Genomic DNA, 19382 nt, shown 5'->3' on the forward strand with positions numbered 1-19382 from the left:
CCTCCTGTTACCTTCGCCCATCCCCCACTGTGTCTGTCAGAGAAAAAGAAGAAGAAATGTTTCTGTGCAGTTACATAAATATATATATAGGGGTTGGGGAAACAACTAGAACAGCAGAACTGAGGGCAAGACCGGCAAGAGTTAGCAAGAGTTTTGGATTTCTTTAAGGGAACTCAACCTCAAAACACTCATAAACAGTTCTTTGAAAAAGAAAAAAGAAAAAGAAAAATTGTGTTAAAATTTAACAGAACAATTGTTTCACATCGCTTTCTGGAAAAAAAAAAAAAAATTCAGACAAAATTATTAAACGTTCTAAAATAATTTCAGCTTGAAATCCTTATAACAGTGTAACATATTTTATTAACATTATATTTATATAAGTGAGTTTTTTCAACAACATATGGCCTTTGAGGCTGACTAGACGCATTTATTTTAAGATCTGGTGAAAGTGCGAGACCACTTGCATAGAAGTATATTTCTTCTAGTAATAAAGTAGTTAAGTAGTTTTATAGAATTAGGGCGACAAATAGTCATAAAATCTTTCATATTGTAAAAATTGTTTTGAGCATTATTACTTGAAGATTTAATATTATGAAATTATACTTGATTGTGACTCTGATCCTAGTCGATACTCATGAAATCAGATGGAGTCATAAATGAGGGATTATGACACATAATCATCTCCTGCTGGTGGAAAATATTTATTATTTTCACTTGATGTCACTGTTGCATAGCAACAACAAGGTCCTGGCTTTGTGTCCTGGCCTGTCGTCCTTCTGCATGGAGTTTGCATGTAGAAAGTCAGTAAAGACAGTGGCTGGAGGAAGTCACATAACTACATTTTCTTTAACTACACCATCAGTAGATTAAAGATAATTACTTCAAATGATTTTTTTATCCGAGCAGGTACAAAATGTCCCCAAGGCAACAAAGAGCAGGCGCACGGTCGGAATGTTATCCCCTGTGGTAGATTAGCATCAATCCAGCTTTATGAGTTTTGGCAAAGGTGTCCTCTGTTCTTAGACTTCTTCTGCTTTCAATTTACCATTCTGACCAGGGTGATAAATTTCACTGCGCACATGCTGTTTTATTTTTAACATAAAAACCTTAGAGCCATTTGTTGTTGAGCTGCAAACTCAGTTGTTTTTGATGTACTTTTAACCCATAAAACACATGTAAGCCCTTTCTTCTCCCTCCACTGGGGCACATTCGATGATTTCTCCAGACACTCATGTGACTCCTCAGTTCATGGGTGAGACAGTGATAGTCAGGAGGTTGAGTATAAAGAACTGGATCAGTGATAGACATGGCATGGTGTGTACAGAAGCTACAGCACCTATGATGCAAAGGGCATAGTGTCACACATAGTAAACGAAAAAAACCGAGCATGCTGATATACTGCAAGAGCAAAATATTTAGACTTTTAAGATGTAATTAGGAATAAAAGCAAAACAGAAAATATTCAAAATGTTTTCCTGTTGACTGGCATTTATCGGGCTGCCTCATATTTTATGTTCAAATGTTTCTAAAAAAATTTAACTATCACCTAAAGAAGGCTGATCAAATATCAATTATGTTTGAAGTGGTTTTCAAATTTTGGATTAGAAAAGTACAATTTATTTCAAACATCTGTACCTTATTTCAGTTTAGTTTAGTTCAATTCACTTCCAGTTTAGTTTTTGCTACTCTGAAAAGACAAATGTCAGTTTCAGTGCCTTGCTCAGCTCCTCTAAGCTTTCTGTGCATTTCTCATTTTAATTATAATGCACTATTTCTTTTTTGCTCTCTCCACATTCTGGCTTGTGTTTGTGACTTTGCCACTCAAACACAACCACACTGCCATTTGCTGCATTCCTGCCGCACACTCTTTGCGTTATTTAGCAAGCGCACAACCTACAAATAAACCCCACCGGCTGCTCTTCCCAGTCTGTTCACACCGGCTCCCGTTTCCGGTTGCAGTGGGAGTTGATTTAAACACAGACCAGACCAACCTCCACGCATTCTTCCAGGCTGAAACCAAGATCTCCCATCACTCAGATAATGGCCTCAGTAGTGTGTTGCCTCTGTGGCACTGTGTCATTTAGCTGGCCTCATTTCCAGGTCATCGTCTCTCCACACCACCGCTGTCTCTGAGTGACTTCTTGGTGAGAACACTGTGGGAGGCAGCGCATTCTGTAAATAGTGAAGTGCGGTCATGGCAGCATTCTGGTCTCCAGAGACATGAAGATGCTCTCGGCTGCAGGGCAACTCCATGGGAAACGCAGACAGAGCTTGTGAGACACTGGGAGAGACAACTGGGTTTGATGGTTAGCGGCTGTGGGAGGAAGTCATCCGGATGCTTTTCCTGGAGTGCGAGTTAATGCAATTAAATGCGTGTGTGTGCGGGTGCGTGTGTATGTGTGTGGAGAAATAAGGACTGTTGTAACTGAGGATTTTTTTATAGCTTCTCTTAACCTCTAGAACCCGATGGACCCACTGATGGGTCCATCAGGTTCTTGTTTCTTCAGCTCTGAGGATTCTCCGAGCTGAAGAGGTTAATTGTAATTGTATTATTGTAAAGTTTTAGAAAGAGTAAAGCTTCTGTCCAGTTCACAGAAGTGAAAGCTTGAGGACTGCAGATCTACTTCACGCCTAATGACCGCTGGAAACGGGCACCAGTCCTGCTGCGACTCTGCAAGAACGGGTACAAACAGTGGATGGATGTGTTTTGTCAAGGTCTTTAAGCATTTTTCTTTATACTTTGGCAGCTTTTTAACAAAGTTTGATTACATATTCACTGCTTATTGTCTAGGTGTGGAACACAAATTGGGGCAGAGTCAAGCTGGTAGCGCTGTTACCTTGCAGCAACAGGGTCCGAGGTTTGAATCCAAGCCTGGGACATTTCTGAATGTTCTCCCTGTGCTTGCATGGCTTCTCTCTGGGTACTCTGGCTTCCTCCCACAGTCCAGAAACAGGACTGTTCACATTTGAAGCGAAGACAGATTATTTTACTAGTTGGAAACATGGCATATTGCATTAAACTTTTTGTGAATTTAGTTTTTTGACACAATTTTCCTCTTTTTGTTGGAATGAATATGCATAAAAGCAAGACAGAAAAATTAAATTGTTAAATTTAGTTTGGAACCACAGTCTGAGCTAAAAAAATACACTCAAACAAGTAAACAAAACCAACTTCATATGTAATAATCAATGGACAGGTATTTGAATTTACTTACTTTGTGCATATTCCCGGCACAGTGCATGAATTCAAATACTGATGCATACGACGAAAAAACTTTTGCTAGCTAAAGCTACTGCTACGTCAGCCAACGTCAAATTAAAAGCTTCATAATCAAGAACGTGTTGAGGGTTTTCTATCTAAAAATAACATCTTACATTTTGCTACTTGAATATAAATGTCTATAAGAGACAATAATGTGTAATTTCACTACTTTCGTTATTCGTTAGAAACATCAGAAGCTAGCTTGATGTTTTTCAGAAGTTAGCTTACCAGATAGTAAGCCCTTTCCCCTGGGGTTCTAGCTGTAGATGTGACAGACAACACAACCGTAAGATTCTCTTGTTCAAAAATTGCTGAGGAGTGTCAGGAACGATTGCCGAAACTTGAAAAAAATGCAAAATATCAGCTGCTTTATCAGCACGTCAATAATATTGGTGGACTTCAGCTTAACTGGGTGTTTAAATCACTCTTATTTGAAGCATATGTGCCTTTGTGAAAGGAAAGAAAATCCACTCCTAATTAGTTAGGGAACATTTCCAACCACTTCACAGCTCTGTACTGAAATAGGGTCAGAAATAAGGATGCAAAATAAGTATGACATAGAAAAATTTGATCTGAATCTGACTCATAAAGTCTCTCATGCGAAAACATAAACTTACATGTACTTTTGAGGAGTATTTAAACATTCTGACATCTTGTACAACTTCTGCTCTATGACTCAACCTGCAGACATGAAGCATGACTTTAAACACTAGATGAGTTCTCATAACATCATCTAAGGCATTCAGACATGAGAGGCATCAGTAATGTCTTACCGCTGTTCGCTTTGCCAAAATATACACAACTTTTGGATAGAAGCAACTTCATGAGTCTTATTTGGAAAACTCACCCATGGTTGCTAACAAACAGAAGAAAAACCCATTGCCAGAAAAAAAACCCCATTAAGTCAGCAACACAGATTTTCATAATCATGCTTCGAAAGTTCATAATGTTATTTAAGGTTAACATTTATGCTTCTGATGCTGAAAACTGATGTACCATTTTTGGTTACTTTTAGGTAAAATTGGTCCAACACAAACTAAAAGCTCTATTTCCAAGATAGTTTGACTTTGTTTGACTTTGGGGCAGCTTTTTTTTTTTATCAAAGTTCCAGCTACAAAATGGATTTAGATTCCTGCATGTAAAATGTTTGTCAGACTTGTTTATTTTATTTTGGTTTACGAGAACAAACAATGTGGTACACTGCAAAAAATAAAACATCTGACCAAGTATTTCTTGTCTAGTTTCTAGTGCAACTATTTTAGCACACTTGAAATAAGACAAAACTAACTCATAAGTAGATTTTCAGCAAGATATGGCAGCTGACAGCTAATACTGTCTCATCAGTATTAAGACAAAATTGTCTTAATACTAGTAAGAAACAAAGTATTAATTCCTCTAGTACAGGGGTCTCAGACTCGCGGCCCGCGGGCCAACTGCGGCCCTCGGGACGATAGTTTGTGGCCCCCACCTTAATATGAAAGTTTAATGTTAGTGTGGCCCGCGAGCAGTGATGTCAGTAACGCGTTAATTTGTAATGCGTTACTGACGCCGGACCACTTTTTTCCGTAACGAGTAATCTAACGTTGATATTTCAAATCCAGTAGTTAGACTTTAGTTAATTATAAATTTCATTTTTGCGTTAATATCTTATTTTGTTTTTTAATCTTATTTCTCTACTCGTCTTGTCGAGTGACCGACGCTCTATGCGACAGAAATCTAAACAATGGAGGAGATGCATTTTGTTGGTGGAAAAACTGGAACTATTTTGAGATTCTGCCGCCAAGTCCGATTATTATAAGTGGCTTTGGGCTTCATTTTTAAAGTCGCTTGTCGATTTAATGAGTGGCGGTTGCGCTTTTTGGGCCGCTTTTTGAACGTGAAGTTACTCATTTGGGCTTGGAAATAAGCAGACTCATAATAAATCCCAGAATTTGTCCGTCATTAAGGTAGTCTTACTCAGTCTCTCCTGTTCATCATTTCTCAGATGATCCGTCCCGCTGTGTCTTTGTTGATGTCAAGTTAATGTATTACCTCTGAATGACGTCGAGCCGTTGCGCTCAGAAAACTACAAATATCGAGACTAATTTAAACAGCGAATAAACGTGAAAACAGCCACGAATGAACGTGTCCGTAGTTTCCAATAATTATAATGGCAACAATTCTAATTATTAATACTAAGATAAGTGTCGCAAATCTGTGCAGCCATCTGAGCTGTGAGCTGCAGGAGGAGCTCTGTGCGCAGTGACACCAAATGCAGGGCCGTAACGCAGAACCTGGAGGCTGGGGGAGAGGGAAGGGGGGCTTTAAAATCCTTCTTAGAGTTTTCCAGACAACAGTGGACCACACAAACTACTCACATTTTTTATTTTTCTACAATCTCCTCTTCAGTTCAACCTTATCAGTGGAGACACATTGTTGATGTTACCATTATAAAATAGCTTACAAAAAGTATTGGCAAAGCTCAATGTGATTTTCACAGGAGGAGTTGTTGTCTGGAGACCATGAAAGTTACTTTTAGTGTAACAGTTACTTTCCAAATCAAGTAGTCAGTAATCTAACTAAGTTACTTTTCAAGGAGTAATCAGTAGTTCGATTAAAGTTACTTTTCAAAGTAACTATGCCAACACTGCCTCAAGTAGTTTGATATGATTGGCACTTTTCAGTGTTGTGTGCGGAGCTGAACTAACTTACCAATCACAGTGCTTCAAATGGAGCTCATTGACCGCAGTGCCTCTCTTCAAAGCCAAGTTCAGGAGGTGAGTGGAAAAACAGACAAGCTTGGGCAATTTTGAGAGAATTGCCACCCAGCTTCCCTGAGCTTTCCCAAATGTTCAAGCGACCATGTGTCTTTTGGGAGCACATACTTGTCAGCTCTTCTCTACCTTGAACTTCAATAAGTCCAAGTACAGGTCCAGACTTACTGACAAGCATCTTCAAGCTCTACTTAGGGTCTCAACTGCCTCCTCCCTTAAGCCAAATGTGGCTTGTCTATGCGAGAGGAAGCGCTGCCAGACCTCTAGCAGTAAGAAGTAGGCAGAAGAAACAGTTTATAAACTGTTATATTCATAACAGTTTATGTTCAATGTTCCATTCATGTTCAGAAAGTTAAAGGTTAAAGAACTGTTAATACAGCCATTTGAATCTGAATTATAATAATTACGTTTATCTAGTCTTCTATAGCTGCTGTGTTATTATTATATTTTATTTATTTATTACTGATTTTTTTTTTTCTTATGAATTGTTAATTTATTTATTTTTTCATCTTATTTTGTGTTTAAAAATAAAAATAAAGACATTTGATAACATTGGAATGTTTTTGTAAGAGATTTTCTTGTGGAAAACCCTAAATCAGAGCAGATGCTCTACCTCCATCGGCCCCCAGGGAAATTGAGTTTGAGACCCCTGCTCTAGTAGATTATTTTACTTATAACAATTCTTTTTTTTCCATGTTATAAGCGGTGTGTTAGTTATCTCCTCACCAGGTAGTTTGTATTTTGATGTTAATTTTAAGGTTTCTGATTTTTTTTCAGGGGTACAAAAAAACATCTATGCCTCTAAAAGACGAGGAAAACAGCAAAAATGAGTCGGTCCTGTTTAATGTTTAATTTTCCTGCAGATATTTCTGTATACGTTCAAGTGATGGAGAGTCCATGTCAGTTAAACCTTTTGCTGAGTCACACAGCTTAATGGTGAAATTAAAGGGAGGGTTCAACGCATGTTTTGGCAAAACACAGATCAAATGTATATTTTACATTAATGGTATCATTTCACTTTAGAAGGATGAGAAGCTGCACGGTTGCTTTGTTACAATGAAAATCAACTTTTATATTGCTTAGGTGATTTTACATAATCAGTTAAAATTAGATATTTAACATATAGTAAGGTGAGCTCTATAGTCCAGAAAGTATGGAACATACTGCACTTTGAAAATTTTTCATCTGTCTTTTTTAACTGCTTATAGTTTTTCTTTCATTTCATAATCATGCTGCACTTTGTCAAGTCATCCAAAATGTAAAAAGGCCCAATTAATTAATTTACTTTTGCATTGTGCGCTTTTTTTACATTTCCTATATTTTTATGGTTCTAACCATAATATTTCTCTGGAGGCTGGAGTCAATGATTTTCCAATTTGACCCGGAGAACAGTGTTGATCCTCGTCTTTGTATGAAAGTGTGTTGTGGGTCCCTCCTGTGTCCAAAGGTGGAATTGCACTTCAATATTTTCCATTTAAATTTAATAGAAATATTTTCTAACAACATTGGAGAAATGTGTTGCTAGAAACATATTTCTAACAACAAATGAAATGCTGTTAGAAACTTTTCATTTAGTCTGTAGTCTGAATCACTACAGTGACTTCACCTTGTCACATAGTGTTTTCATTCAGTGTTTTAGCCTTATGTGTTACTATGAGCCCTATACGGTCATCCAGTGTCAGTGGATGGAGTTCGAAAACCTGAGCCATGATTGGATCAGAGGATGAGGTGGAGTTTTAGAGAGAGGAGTTGTGCCTCTGGAGACCATGAGTTGGTAGTCACAGCAACACATTTTCATTTTACTTCTTGTATATTTTATTTAATTTCAGTCAAGAACAGAAAAAATGTGCTTATGTTATAGTTACAGTACCAAAATGTTGAATCATGTATCATACTGAGGTCAAAGTTGGCAATGCAACCTTTTTTCTTTTTTTTTTTACCATTACAGTTATGCTGCCACCCCACCAGAGGAACATGAGATAAGCCCAACTCTTGATCAGTTCATGGGAAGTCAATAGTTAACCAAAATTATCTCTGCTGCAACTTGCAAACAGTCTGTTTTGTTCTCTCTTTTCTTCCAACTTAATGCCACACAAAGTGTATTTTTTCCTCCAACTGGCCTCCCTCCCTTCTATCTTTCCTCACATCACAAGCCCTCCACTTGTTACCCAATGTCAGGATTTACTCCCCCACGTCGATCACCTGTTCCTCTCCTTTTCTGCCTCTCCTTCAGCCTTCGGCCACAGAAATTACGCAGACGGCCACAGTTCCAGTCTCAACCTGCAGCAGCTGGCCATAGCAACACGAGGCAAACGTAAGTCAGCACAGGCCAGTGCTGTAACAGCAGGGATAACTCTAAAAGAAATAGGATAGAGAAGGCATGCACTCTGTAGATGCATTTCTGAGAACAGCGTTGAGGACACCCTGTAAAATTCAGCTTCTGTACAATCTGTAACATAGGATGAGGGGAAGAGGTGAAGGAGCTGAGGGGCAGCTATGGTTTAATCAGTCCCATGAGGGGGAGAGAGAAATCTGCAAGTTTACCAGATGGAACATGACATTGGGACAAATGTTTGTGTTCAAACAAGAAGTCTTGAATGCGTCTGGTACATTTTTATAAAATACCGTAGCTTATTCATTCGGTGAAGTTACCGAATGAATAACTTCACCGAACGTGAAGTATTTCTTACTAAATACTTCTGATTTAGTAAGAAAATCTAACTAAATCAGAGCAGTGATGCTTCATAATGATATCATTCAAGTAAAAGTAAAAAAGTGTGCTGCAGTGAAACTACTTCTAAGCATGTGACTGAGTCAATGTACCTTGTACCTCTCATGGGTATAAATGCCTAAACTCTGTCTTTGCAGTAGATTTTAAATTTTATTTATTTTTTCCCATTGAGAAACATGTCCAAACAGCAATGACATATTAATCTCAATATTTTCAAATTAGTCCCAGAATCTGTCCCTACATTGCAAGATTATCTCCGTCTGACTGCATTTGTTCCACACTCTGACAAAAGTTTGCAGAAATCCTGCAACGAACTGCAGTTTAAAGGCAGTTTCCTGAACTTTGACTCTGTTGATAAACACATGAAGAAGGCCTGACTGTAACGTTCCTCCTGAAACTGGATAAACCCAGAACTGCACACACCAAACCGCTCCACTGAAGGTCATCGATCAGCCGTATCTCCAAGTGTGTGTGTGTACATATCTGTGGGTGTTGTGAGCTGCGCAAAGCAAATATGACAGGCATGAAATTCAGTGGCAAAAACATAAAGTGTTAATGGTTAATCTGGAGAGATGTAATGATCCACATGCAGCTGAGGCTTTCAATCTGAAACAAACCTAATCTGAGGTGGGAGGTGCTTCTAGCAACTACAAAAATGCTGAATATTTTAATGTAATCATCTAAATGTTAAATGTTTTTTAGCCATGTCTTAATTTTGACTGTAGTTGAAGTTTGCAGTATAAGGATTGACTAATTTCTGCACAAATTAAAATAAAAGTTAACTGTCATCACTTAACACACCATTCAAAAATTGTGTATGGAGACTTAAATCTTCAACATGCTTGTTTTTTTTAAAGATTTTAATAAAAAAAAAAAATAATAATTTAAAAACCAGGACAACCAATTAAAATAAAATATTAATGCAAAGGAATGAAAACAATAATAAACTATTTCTACTTGGCAAATTGGGGAGGGGGAAGGATCTGTAATACATTAAAAATAAAATAAAAACAAAGATTTTTTTGTTTTTCTTACCTTTTTTTTTTTCCAAAGGACTGCAGCTGAGAAGCAGTGCAACCCTGAAACAACACAGACTGTACTTTCCCCAGGGAACGTGGATGAAAGGAACCTGGTTTAATATTCTTGGGTTTTTTGAATAGATTACAAACATATAGGCAGGAGATTTTACATGAAGTTACTTTATTCTCTTAGCTTTGTGTAAATGAGAATCATTAATGCAGCTGGTTGCATAATAAGGATTTTATGTTCTGTTAAGCAGAACCCGGAACATCCTTTCATCCCTTACACATGAACACAGAATAACCTTTTGGGTTTTCAAAGCTCAGCTGGACTCAGTGGAAATCTTAAATAAGCAACATTATAACCCGGACTGACCACTACACAGGCTCATCTGTCTTTCTATCACAGATCCTTTCTCTGCTGCCTCGGAGAACTAATACAACCTATTCTATCTCAATTGATCAGTGGGCTTGCACAACATTCCAACAGACATGCACATATTTGATGTAAGTTTGGCACCAAGCTGAAATCCTCCCATTCATCCTGCTGCTATAAAAAAGAGGAGACGAGCAGCTTCTGGTACTCATCAGGTCAGCTGAGAGGCTCGCTGTTACCAAGGGCTTTGTGCTGCGACTGAGACGGGACGAAGATGGCACCAACCAAGAAGGTAACACACAATCTGCAGAGATTTTCCCAATGCATGACACAGATTGAAAATGGGTTATTGTAAAGAAACTGCTGGAGGTGGATGTTCTTTCGTCTGTGCTGTTACTGGGAAGGTGTTCATGCAGCTTTTAAAAAAAAAAATTGAACTGTTTCCTTGTGTTTAGTTGAAAATCCAGACTATGTCAGTCCATGCCGATTTCTGGCAAAAGAAAAAACAGCCTTATCTTTGCACCTTTGTACCCCTAAGGCACATCTGGTTACATTTTTGTGATTGCGCAGTGATTTTTGATCAATTTTCAAATAATTCATCCAAAGCATCAATTTCTGTTCTTTCTGTTTTGCAAGAACATTCTGCCCATTTTAATTGTGTTTTTTTGTTGTTGTTTTTTTTTTTCTTTACTGAGATGTAAGAAAGAAGCACAGCGCATTTTTTAAAGTATTAAACCCAAATTTAATAGTTCTTTCTTCTCACGTAGGGCATCCTGGAGCGCCTGAACGCCGGAGAGATTGTAATCGGTGATGGAGGTTTTGTGTTTGCTCTGGAGAAACGGGGCTATGTGAAAGCTGGGCCATGGACTCCTGAGGCTACTGTCACTCACCCTGAAGCTGGTATGACGGTTTTAATCTTACATTTTATCCAAATTCAATCTCACATTTTCACATTAAGGTGACTGGATGTGTTTTGTTTTGGGTTTTTTTATCAGTGCGACAGCTGCATAGGGAGTTTGTCAGGGCAGGAGCCAACATCATGCAGGCCTTCACATTCTACGCCAGCGATGACAAACTGGAGAACAGGGGTCAGGCATTGAAAATCACTGTAGGTACCCAAGGACAGCACCTCAATGCTCCAAACACATCTTTTCAGCAAGCAGTAAAGGTGACAATCTGTTATTTTCTTTTTCCAGGGAGCACAAATCAACGAGGCTGCTTGTGACCTGGCGAGGGAAGTTGCCAACGAAGGAGACGCACTGGTAGCTGGAGGAGTGTCCCAGACTCCGTCCTACCTGAGCTGCAAGAGCGAGCCGGAAGTGAAAGCCATCTTTAGGAAACAGCTGGACGTGTTTGTCAAAAAGAATGTGGATTTCCTGATTGCTGAGGTGAATTTATGTAGCTCTTAACTCTTTAACGTCAAATCATTGATCGCTCCGGCTGTAGAATGACTGCTTTTCTCAAAAGCCTGCTGAGTTCACCGACTGTTGTGCTGAATACACTCTGTGCTTTCTGTGTCATAAAATAAAATAAAATAAAATTATAAAATTGTAAATTTATAAACTGATAAATGCTATTAGATTTTGTTATGTGATTTTATAATTCCAATCTGAATTCAGAACAGATTTGACTCTTTGGGCCAGAGTAGGTTTTGGGACCCTCAAAATTACATTTTGAAAGATTTTTTTACAACTTTAGGTTTTTCAAAGGCCTTGTCCATATTCAAAAAAAATAAAAAGAGAGAAAACAAACTTATAAGCACACCATTATTTCTACAAATAATTCGAGACCCAAAACACCATTCCTGCATGTGTAGTTCTAGATCTGCACCAAAAACAAAGATGGAGCAATAGAGAGAATATGTGTTAATTCTGATTTATTAAAGTTTGAGGATTTATTTCATGTTGGTGATATAATTTTCAAATAGTTGCATAGTATTTATTGCATACATTTAGCAATAGAATGGACTTTTACGTTTTCTTTACAAAACCGTCACTATTTGGCCACCTGCAAAATCAACTCAAATTTTGCTTTGTCACACACCTTCACTTTTCATTTTTATGACATTTTCTTTTTGTATCAGGCTTCAAACGGCCAAATGTACTTAGCCTGAAAAGTGTAGACATTTAATTCTTCGTGTTGTGTTTATGTGTTGGCAGTACTTTGAGCATGTGGAGGAAGCAGAGTGGGCTGTTCAGGTGCTGAAGACCAGCGGGAAGCCGGTGGCCGCCTCCCTGTGCATCGGACCAGAAGGAGACATGCACGGCGTCTCGCCCGGAGAGTGTGCCGTCCGGCTGGTGAAAGCTGGTGCGCCCTGAATAGACTGCAACATGAAACGTCTCGGATTTCTTCCTTAATTTGAAAATACGCGACTGTAATATTTTTGCTTTGAACTCCAAGGGGCCCAGATTGTGGGAGTCAACTGCCACTTTGACCCCCTGACCTGTGTGAAGACTGTTAAGATGATGAAGGAGGGAGTGGAGAAGGCCGGGCTGAAGGCTCACTACATGGTGCAGCCGCTGGCTTACCACACTCCCGACTGCAACTGTCAGGGATTCATCGATCTGCCTGAATTCCCCTTTGGTAACAACAACCTGCTTCCATATAGAAAAAGTGGAGAAAAGCGAATGTTATAATTTAGCATCTTGTGTTTTTCTGTCCGTGTTTTCTTGTTTCTTAGCCCTGGAGCCCAGAATCCTGACCCGCTGGGACATGCACCAGTACGCCAGGGAGGCCTACAATGCTGGCATCCGCTACATCGGAGGCTGCTGTGGCTATGAGCCTTATCACATCAGGGCTGTGTCAGAGGAGCTGGCCCCAGAGAGGGGCTTCCTCCCTGCTGCATCAGAGAAACATGGAATGTGGGGTGCTGGTCTGGAGATGCACACCAAACCCTGGGTCAGAGCCAGGTAAAACATCTGCAAGCCTCAAGAACTCTGCAATCCACCTCTTTGTTTTTTTGTCGATTTTTTTTTTGTTTTTTTTGTGACAAAACAAAAAGTCATTCCTTTTGTGTCTATCTATAACAGGTCCCGACGCGAATACTGGGAAAACATCCGACCTGCATCTGGTCGTCCCAAGTGCCCGTCATTATCCACACCTGAGAGCTGGGGAGTGACCAAGGGCCACAGTGACCTGCTGCAGCACAAAGAGGCAACCAGCACCCAGGAAATGAGGCACGTGCTGGAGAAGCAGAAGAAGGTCAAATCTTCTGCATGAATGAACATCGTGTAGTGAATAAATAGAAATGCGTCTGTCTCTTATGTCAACATGACAGAGATTTTCACGTTAGTCCAGAAGTTCATAGAAGCACTTGTAATAGTGACGCTCCAGTTGAGGAGTCTTAAAATGACAAGCCCTGAAACAATAAAATCTGAGTTTGTAACTCAATCTGAGAGCTCTGGGTCTGAGTTTCAATCAGTGGATCAGAGCAACAAATGCGAGTCATTTATTATTTCTAACATATTTCACACATTTACTGATTCAGAAATTGACTCAATAACTTTCTAAATACAAATTGAATTTACATTACCTTATAAAAACATTCTGTCACACTGCAACTACAAATTTTAATGCTATTTTCATTAAAGTTTTTGTGAAATTAAGGGACCAAAAGAACAACTCCTTTAGTGCATTCATCAAATCTGGATTTTTTTGCAGCAGCTATAACGTTGAAATTGACAGAAAGTTATAAAATAACCCAATTCTATTTTGCTATAACGCTCAAACTTGAACATTTAGAATGAACCGTGATGTAAAACAATTTCAGCAAAGGAAAACGTGTCTCCAAACATCACGCTAAACACACCGTCCACATGATGAAACATAACAGTGGCAGCATTATGCTGTGGAAATGATCTGTTTCTGCAGGAAGAGCTGGACACAGGGTAACACTGGGAGAAAACCTGAAAAGATCACCTTTCAACAGCGCTAGGAACAAACAACCAGAGTTACAAGAGAATAGTTTAACTCAATACATAATGTGTCAAAGTCCAGATTTAAATCTATAACTAAGAATTTAAAGACCTCCATCAAATCTGACTAAACAAGAGCTATTTTGCAAAGTAGAGTTTAGACTCTAGGTGCATCAAACTGGTTCAGCTACTGACTAAAAGACACTGATATAAACAAGTGACTGGTGGTTCTGCAAAGTATTGCCTCAAAGATGGCGATTACAAATATACATCACTCTCATAAGACTTGCATTTTTATCACAATGCACTGCTTTGCTTATGACATTAAACCCCAATATAAAACGTTGTTTGTGATTGAAACAAGCATTATGAAACAAGACGCATTGTGTGTCAAAAAATTCTTTTAAAAAAATCAAGCAAACAGAGAACCACAAGCCAGCAGAAAAGTGCACAGAAAACATGGAGGACCGCAATTAATCCGGACCAAACTAGATGCAAAAACGCATTCACAATGCTGTCATTCAGTTAAAAAGGGGAGGTGTTGAGTAATTTGTCTTTTACCAATCAGAGTGGCTCCTGCACAGACCCCTCCCCTGTTTCTGGGGGATTTAATGAGGCCCCCTGAACCTCTCTGGTGTCACTTCAGCTTCTCAAAGTCTGAGCAGTCAGGGGTCCACACAGCAGCAGGAGAATGGCACCAACAAAGAAGGTATGTGTGAAAAACAGGAATGCTTTCTGGGAAAGAACTGTGCTGTAGACTGAAGACGCAGAGTTTATTTATAAAGTGTGTTATTATTGGTTTAAGACTGATTAACCAAAATTTTACTAAGATGCTTCATTTCAAGGAGGGTTTTATTTTTTCTTTTACAACACATGGGGGTCAGGTGGTTGTGGACTCATAATAAATCTTCTGCACAGCTGGCACACCAGAGTCACATTTCTCCAAAATGCCAACTGTTGCTGCAAAAATGAAACACCAGTGCAACTAAGATATGTTTTATAAAGCCTTGAATCCAAGCTTCTGTCCTGGAAATGAGTTGAAATCATGTTTTTATTTTTGTTTTTTTGTTTGTTTTTTTTACTATTTCTAAATGATAGAATGGTTAGAATACATTTTTTAAAGTATCAAAAGCATTTGCTTTTATTTTTTTAACTTAAGACTGGCCTAAAGTCCATTTCTTGAGTGTGGACTAGGAAGAGTCCACACTCTTACATTAAACAGCAAGAATGAATAACGACAAATCAATCCTGCAAGGAAGGGAAGGGATAACATGTAATACATGTTATTCGCTCTGCAGATTGCACTTCTTGACCTACTTGGATGCAGATTCATTTTTGCAGAATCCAGGAGGTGATAAAGTTTAACGTTTACATCTTGATAAAAGCTTCTGGTGTCAACCGGTACAAGCTTATTTCACAAGCAGCTGTTTTCATGACTCATTGCGACTGTGATAAAGCGGAATGGATCAAAAGATTCCAGGACACACGTTGAACAACACATATTGGATTGTCAGAGATTAAAATCAGACGGTGTTCATAAAATTGTCAAGGAACGAGAACAGAAGTTATTTTTGGCTCAGCTGATTTATTTGCAGCCGGACTGATCCAACGTTTTACTGAAATCACTGATAAATTACCACAGGGTATCTTGGAGCGTCTTAACGCTGGAGAGATTGTGATCGGGGATGGAGGGTTTGTGTTTGCCCTGGAGAAGAGAGGATACGTCAAGGCTGGGCCCTGGACCCCTGAGGCTGCTGCAGAGCACCCAGAAGCTGGTGAGATTAAACTTTAATGTTGTAATTCTGAAAAAAAAAATAATAATAATAATAATAATAAAAAATCATTCCTGCATCTTGAATGATGAACTCCACACCAAATTAAGGTACTTTCTACAAAATGTTGAACTGTTGCATTTTCTTCAGTTGGCATACAGGACAGGAATCTGATCAGCTCTCCTGCAGCAATGTACAATTTCATAAAATCTTTTCAAACGTTGAAATTCTTAAAGTAAACATTAAAGTAAAATCTCATTCAAGGAACACAAACAAATCAAGAAGGCTCTCCAAGTAGTGGATTACTGAATCCTAACTCAGCACAATCAGGAGAACGTTCAACATTTTCTACAGTTTTATGAAACGACATTAAAACAAATCCTTATACTTCCTGTATTCTTATTATTGTTCATTGCATCGTCTCTGGTTGACTTCCAGTGCGTCAGCTGCACAGGGAGTTTCTGCGGGCCGGAGCCAACGTCATGCAGACCTTCACTTTCTATGCCAGTGATGACAAGTTGGAGAACAGAGGCAACAAGCTCGCCCTCACTGTAAGACAAGAGATTATAATTCTTTGTGACACTTTATTGATTTGCGTTTCATTTTTTATTTTTATTTTTATTTTTTTACATTGGCCTACAGGGAGCTCAGATCAACGAGGCCGCCTGCGATCTGGCCCGGGAAGTCGCCAGTGAGGGCGACGCTCTGGTGGCCGGAGGAGTGTCCCAGACTCCATCCTACTTGAGCTGTAAGAGCGACAAGGAGGTGAAAGCCATCTTCAAGAAACAACTGGATGTGTTCACTAAGAAGAATGTTGACTTCCTCATTGCTGAGGTAGAAATTAAGCTATTGAGGAAGCAAAATACCAGTATCTGCTGGATAGATGTTGATGACCGTGATTTGACTGAGAGCTTTGTCCTGCAGTACTTTGAGCATGTTGAAGAGGCTGTGTGGGCGGTGGAGGTCCTGAAGGAGTCGGGAAAGCCTGTGGCGGCCTCTCTGTGCATCGGACCTGACGGAGACATGCACGGCAACTCACCTGGAGACTGTGCCGCCAAGCTGGTTAAAGCCGGTACGTAACGGAGTCTGTAACGCACCCCAACCTAATCGTTCATTTTAAGTCTTACACGCATACAGAGCTGGACTCAAAGCTTTAGGTCAGTTAGGATTACCAAAATTATTTCACTTTACCAAGTGCCAGAATGATGAATGAGAGAATTTTTAAATTGATGTTTTGTTTTTTCTTTTTGTGACATTTTGGAATTACGAAGTGCGTATCTTCTTAATTCATTTCATTGAATTAAATGATTTAGTAATCATTGATGATGTCAAGGCCTCCAGGGCTATTCAAAATGGAGGCAGTCCTGTGGATGTATTTTACGGTAAAACCACGAACACACATGTGGTATTGGTTTATGCTGTATGAGAAAGTGAAAAATCTCACAAAATTGATAACACCACAAGTAAAGAATATTACATGAAAATGTTGAAGAAACATCTCAAAACACCGACCGGGAAATAAAACCTTAGCTGCAAATATGTTTTCTAAATAGACACTTCCAATTTCATTTCAAAGTGGCTTAAGGAAAACAAAGCCATTATTTTTGACTAACCATGAAAAGATGCTGATCTCAGGCAGATAGAAAATTTGTGGTCAGAGCTGAGAAAGTGTGTTAAAAGCTGGACTCAGTAAAACCAGTTCTGTCAGAAAGAATGGGTCAAAATTCCAAAAAACTATTGTGAGAAATATGTTAAATTATGTCCAGTAGATCTGAGTAAAGCTATACAATTGGGCTAGCTATCAAATATTAAGAGGATGCATGCAAACTTTGACTTGGTAGAACATTATTAGAAAATAACTCTCTCTCCATTTTGTCTGGCATTTAGTAAGCAGAAATAATTTAGGTAATCCTAACTGACAGAAAACAGGAAAAGCATAGATAAATAAATGTGACAGTGAGAAAATGGGTAATATTTGTACAATATTTATCTATGTCTGTTTTCAGCTGTATTACAAGAGCAAAAGGTGCAAATAAAATAAATTAAATTCAAGTAGTGTCAGAAATGTGGATCTGTTGTGGTTAAAGATATGGCAGTAGGAAGTTTGCTTTATTAAATGTGGGTTATACACATATTAAGGACTTAAAGCATTTGGTAATAGCACAATATATTGCGACCAGAAAAAACGTTTAATGGCATTTCTAGCTAAACGTAATGACACGGTTTTAGTTAATAATATTGTTGTGAACTTACGGGTTTTCCTCTAACTGCTGCATGCTGTCTAGGTGCCCAGATTGTGGGAGTCAACTGCCACTTTGACCCCCTGACCTGTGTGAAGACTGTTAAGATGATGAAGGAGGGAGTGGAGAAGGCCGGGCTGAAGGCTCACTACATGGTGCAGCCGCTGGCTTACCACACTCCCGACTGCAACTGTCAGGGATTCATCGATCTGCCTGAATTCCCCTTTGGTAACAACAACCTGCTTCCACATAGAAAAAGTGGAGACAAGCGAATATTGTAATTTAGCATCTTATGTTTTTCTGTCCGTGTTTTCTTGTTTCTTAGCCCTGGAGCCCAGAATCCTGACCCGCTGGGACATGCACCAGTACGCCAGGGAGGCCTACAATGCTGGCATCCGCTACATCGGAGGCTGCTGTGGCTATGAGCCTTATCACATCAGGGCTGTGTCAGAGGAGCTGGCCCCAGAGAGGGGCTTCCTCCCTGCTGCATCAGAGAAACATGGAATGTGGGGTGCTGGTCTGGAGATGCACACCAAACCCTGGGTCAGAGCCAGGTGAGGAGCAACCATTTGTCTTTTATTACCTTGGAAATGAATGTATTATGGCTTCTAATCACCAATGTGATACAGCTAAACTCCTCACTGTCATTCAGAGCCCGCCGTGATTACTGGGAGAAGCTGAAGCCAGCCTCTGGCCGCCCTTTGTGTCCATCCATGTCGGCCCCAGACTCCTGGGGTGTTACCAGGGGCCATGCTGATCTCATGCAGCAGAAAGAGGCCACCACCAAGGACCAACTCAAACAGCTGTTTGACAGGTCAAAGACCCACTGAGTGGTTCCCACCTGAAAGCAGATGCGAGTTAAGCAGCTTCATGAAGCGCCTAAGCACAAGATAGTGGACAGTTTTGTATAAACCAAGCAGCAATTTCTAACTTGAGACTGCACTGCTCTGTACATCGATTTCTTGGAAAATGAGGCCACAGTGTCTCAGGTTAGGAGTTAGCCACATGTTGAAAAAGGGACCTGTTTGTTTTCCTTTATCCTGGACCAGTTTGTTAAATGAAGTAATATCTAATAAAATACAAATTGGTAACTTGACTGTGTTGAATGAAGTTTTTGATGTCTTACTTCTTCTACCATCTATACTAGAAAAAAGATTTGCATACTTCAAATTGTAAGCATTAAAAATATTAAAACTATGTTTAAGTATGATCAGATTAAATGTATTCTTGTGCTTTAGAAAAAAGAAACAAATTTATATGAATAAATATAATATTTTCCACCAGATAAATAATACTGTATTACATGTTTTGGCTT

General features: G+C 39.2%; 2 protein-coding genes across 3 annotated transcripts; both read left to right on the forward strand.

Moving 5' to 3' along the window:
- Positions 1-10290: 10290 nt before the first annotated feature.
- On the forward strand, positions 10291-13538 carry LOC122827328 (betaine--homocysteine S-methyltransferase 1-like). Its single transcript, XM_044110141.1, has 8 exons — positions 10291-10433; positions 10909-11041; positions 11137-11249; positions 11338-11529; positions 12301-12448; positions 12542-12724; positions 12822-13050; positions 13171-13538. Exons 1-8 carry the CDS (start codon positions 10416-10418, stop codon positions 13358-13360), a joined length of 1206 nt encoding a protein of 401 aa, XP_043966076.1. The 5' UTR covers positions 10291-10415; the 3' UTR covers positions 13361-13538.
- A 1074-nt stretch (positions 13539-14612) lies between these two features.
- On the forward strand, positions 14613-19163 carry LOC122827332 (betaine--homocysteine S-methyltransferase 1). 2 transcript variants are annotated; one of them, XM_044110156.1, is made up of 8 exons: positions 14613-14764; positions 15698-15830; positions 16266-16378; positions 16470-16661; positions 16752-16899; positions 18113-18295; positions 18393-18621; positions 18720-19163. In XM_044110156.1, the coding sequence occupies exons 1-8, from the start codon at positions 14747-14749 to the stop codon at positions 18895-18897; spliced, it is 1194 nt and encodes a 397-aa protein (XP_043966091.1). In that variant the 5' UTR covers positions 14613-14746; the 3' UTR covers positions 18898-19163. The 2 variants fall into 2 exon arrangements, with proteins under 2 accessions (XP_043966091.1, XP_043966098.1); XM_044110163.1 differs by having other exon boundaries at positions 16266-16357; positions 16524-16661.
- The last annotated feature ends 219 nt before the right edge of the window (positions 19164-19382 follow it).

This window comes from Gambusia affinis, linkage group LG03 (genome assembly GCF_019740435.1).
Source record: "Gambusia affinis linkage group LG03, SWU_Gaff_1.0, whole genome shotgun sequence".
NCBI lineage: Eukaryota > Metazoa > Chordata > Actinopteri > Cyprinodontiformes > Poeciliidae > Gambusia > Gambusia affinis.

Excerpts from the sequence above, each read along its gene's own strand:
- LOC122827328 (XM_044110141.1), top strand. Across the intron at positions 11,042-11,136 it reads TGTCACTCACCCTGAAGCTG|TGCGACAGCTGCATAGGGAG; the intron begins GTATGACGGTTT and ends TTTTTTTATCAG. Across the intron at positions 12,725-12,821 it reads TCTGCCTGAATTCCCCTTTG|CCCTGGAGCCCAGAATCCTG; the intron begins GTAACAACAACC and ends CTTGTTTCTTAG.
- LOC122827332 (XM_044110156.1), top strand. Across the intron at positions 15,831-16,265 it reads TGCAGAGCACCCAGAAGCTG|TGCGTCAGCTGCACAGGGAG; the intron begins GTGAGATTAAAC and ends GTTGACTTCCAG. Across the intron at positions 16,900-18,112 it reads CGCCAAGCTGGTTAAAGCCG|GTGCCCAGATTGTGGGAGTC; the intron begins GTACGTAACGGA and ends CATGCTGTCTAG.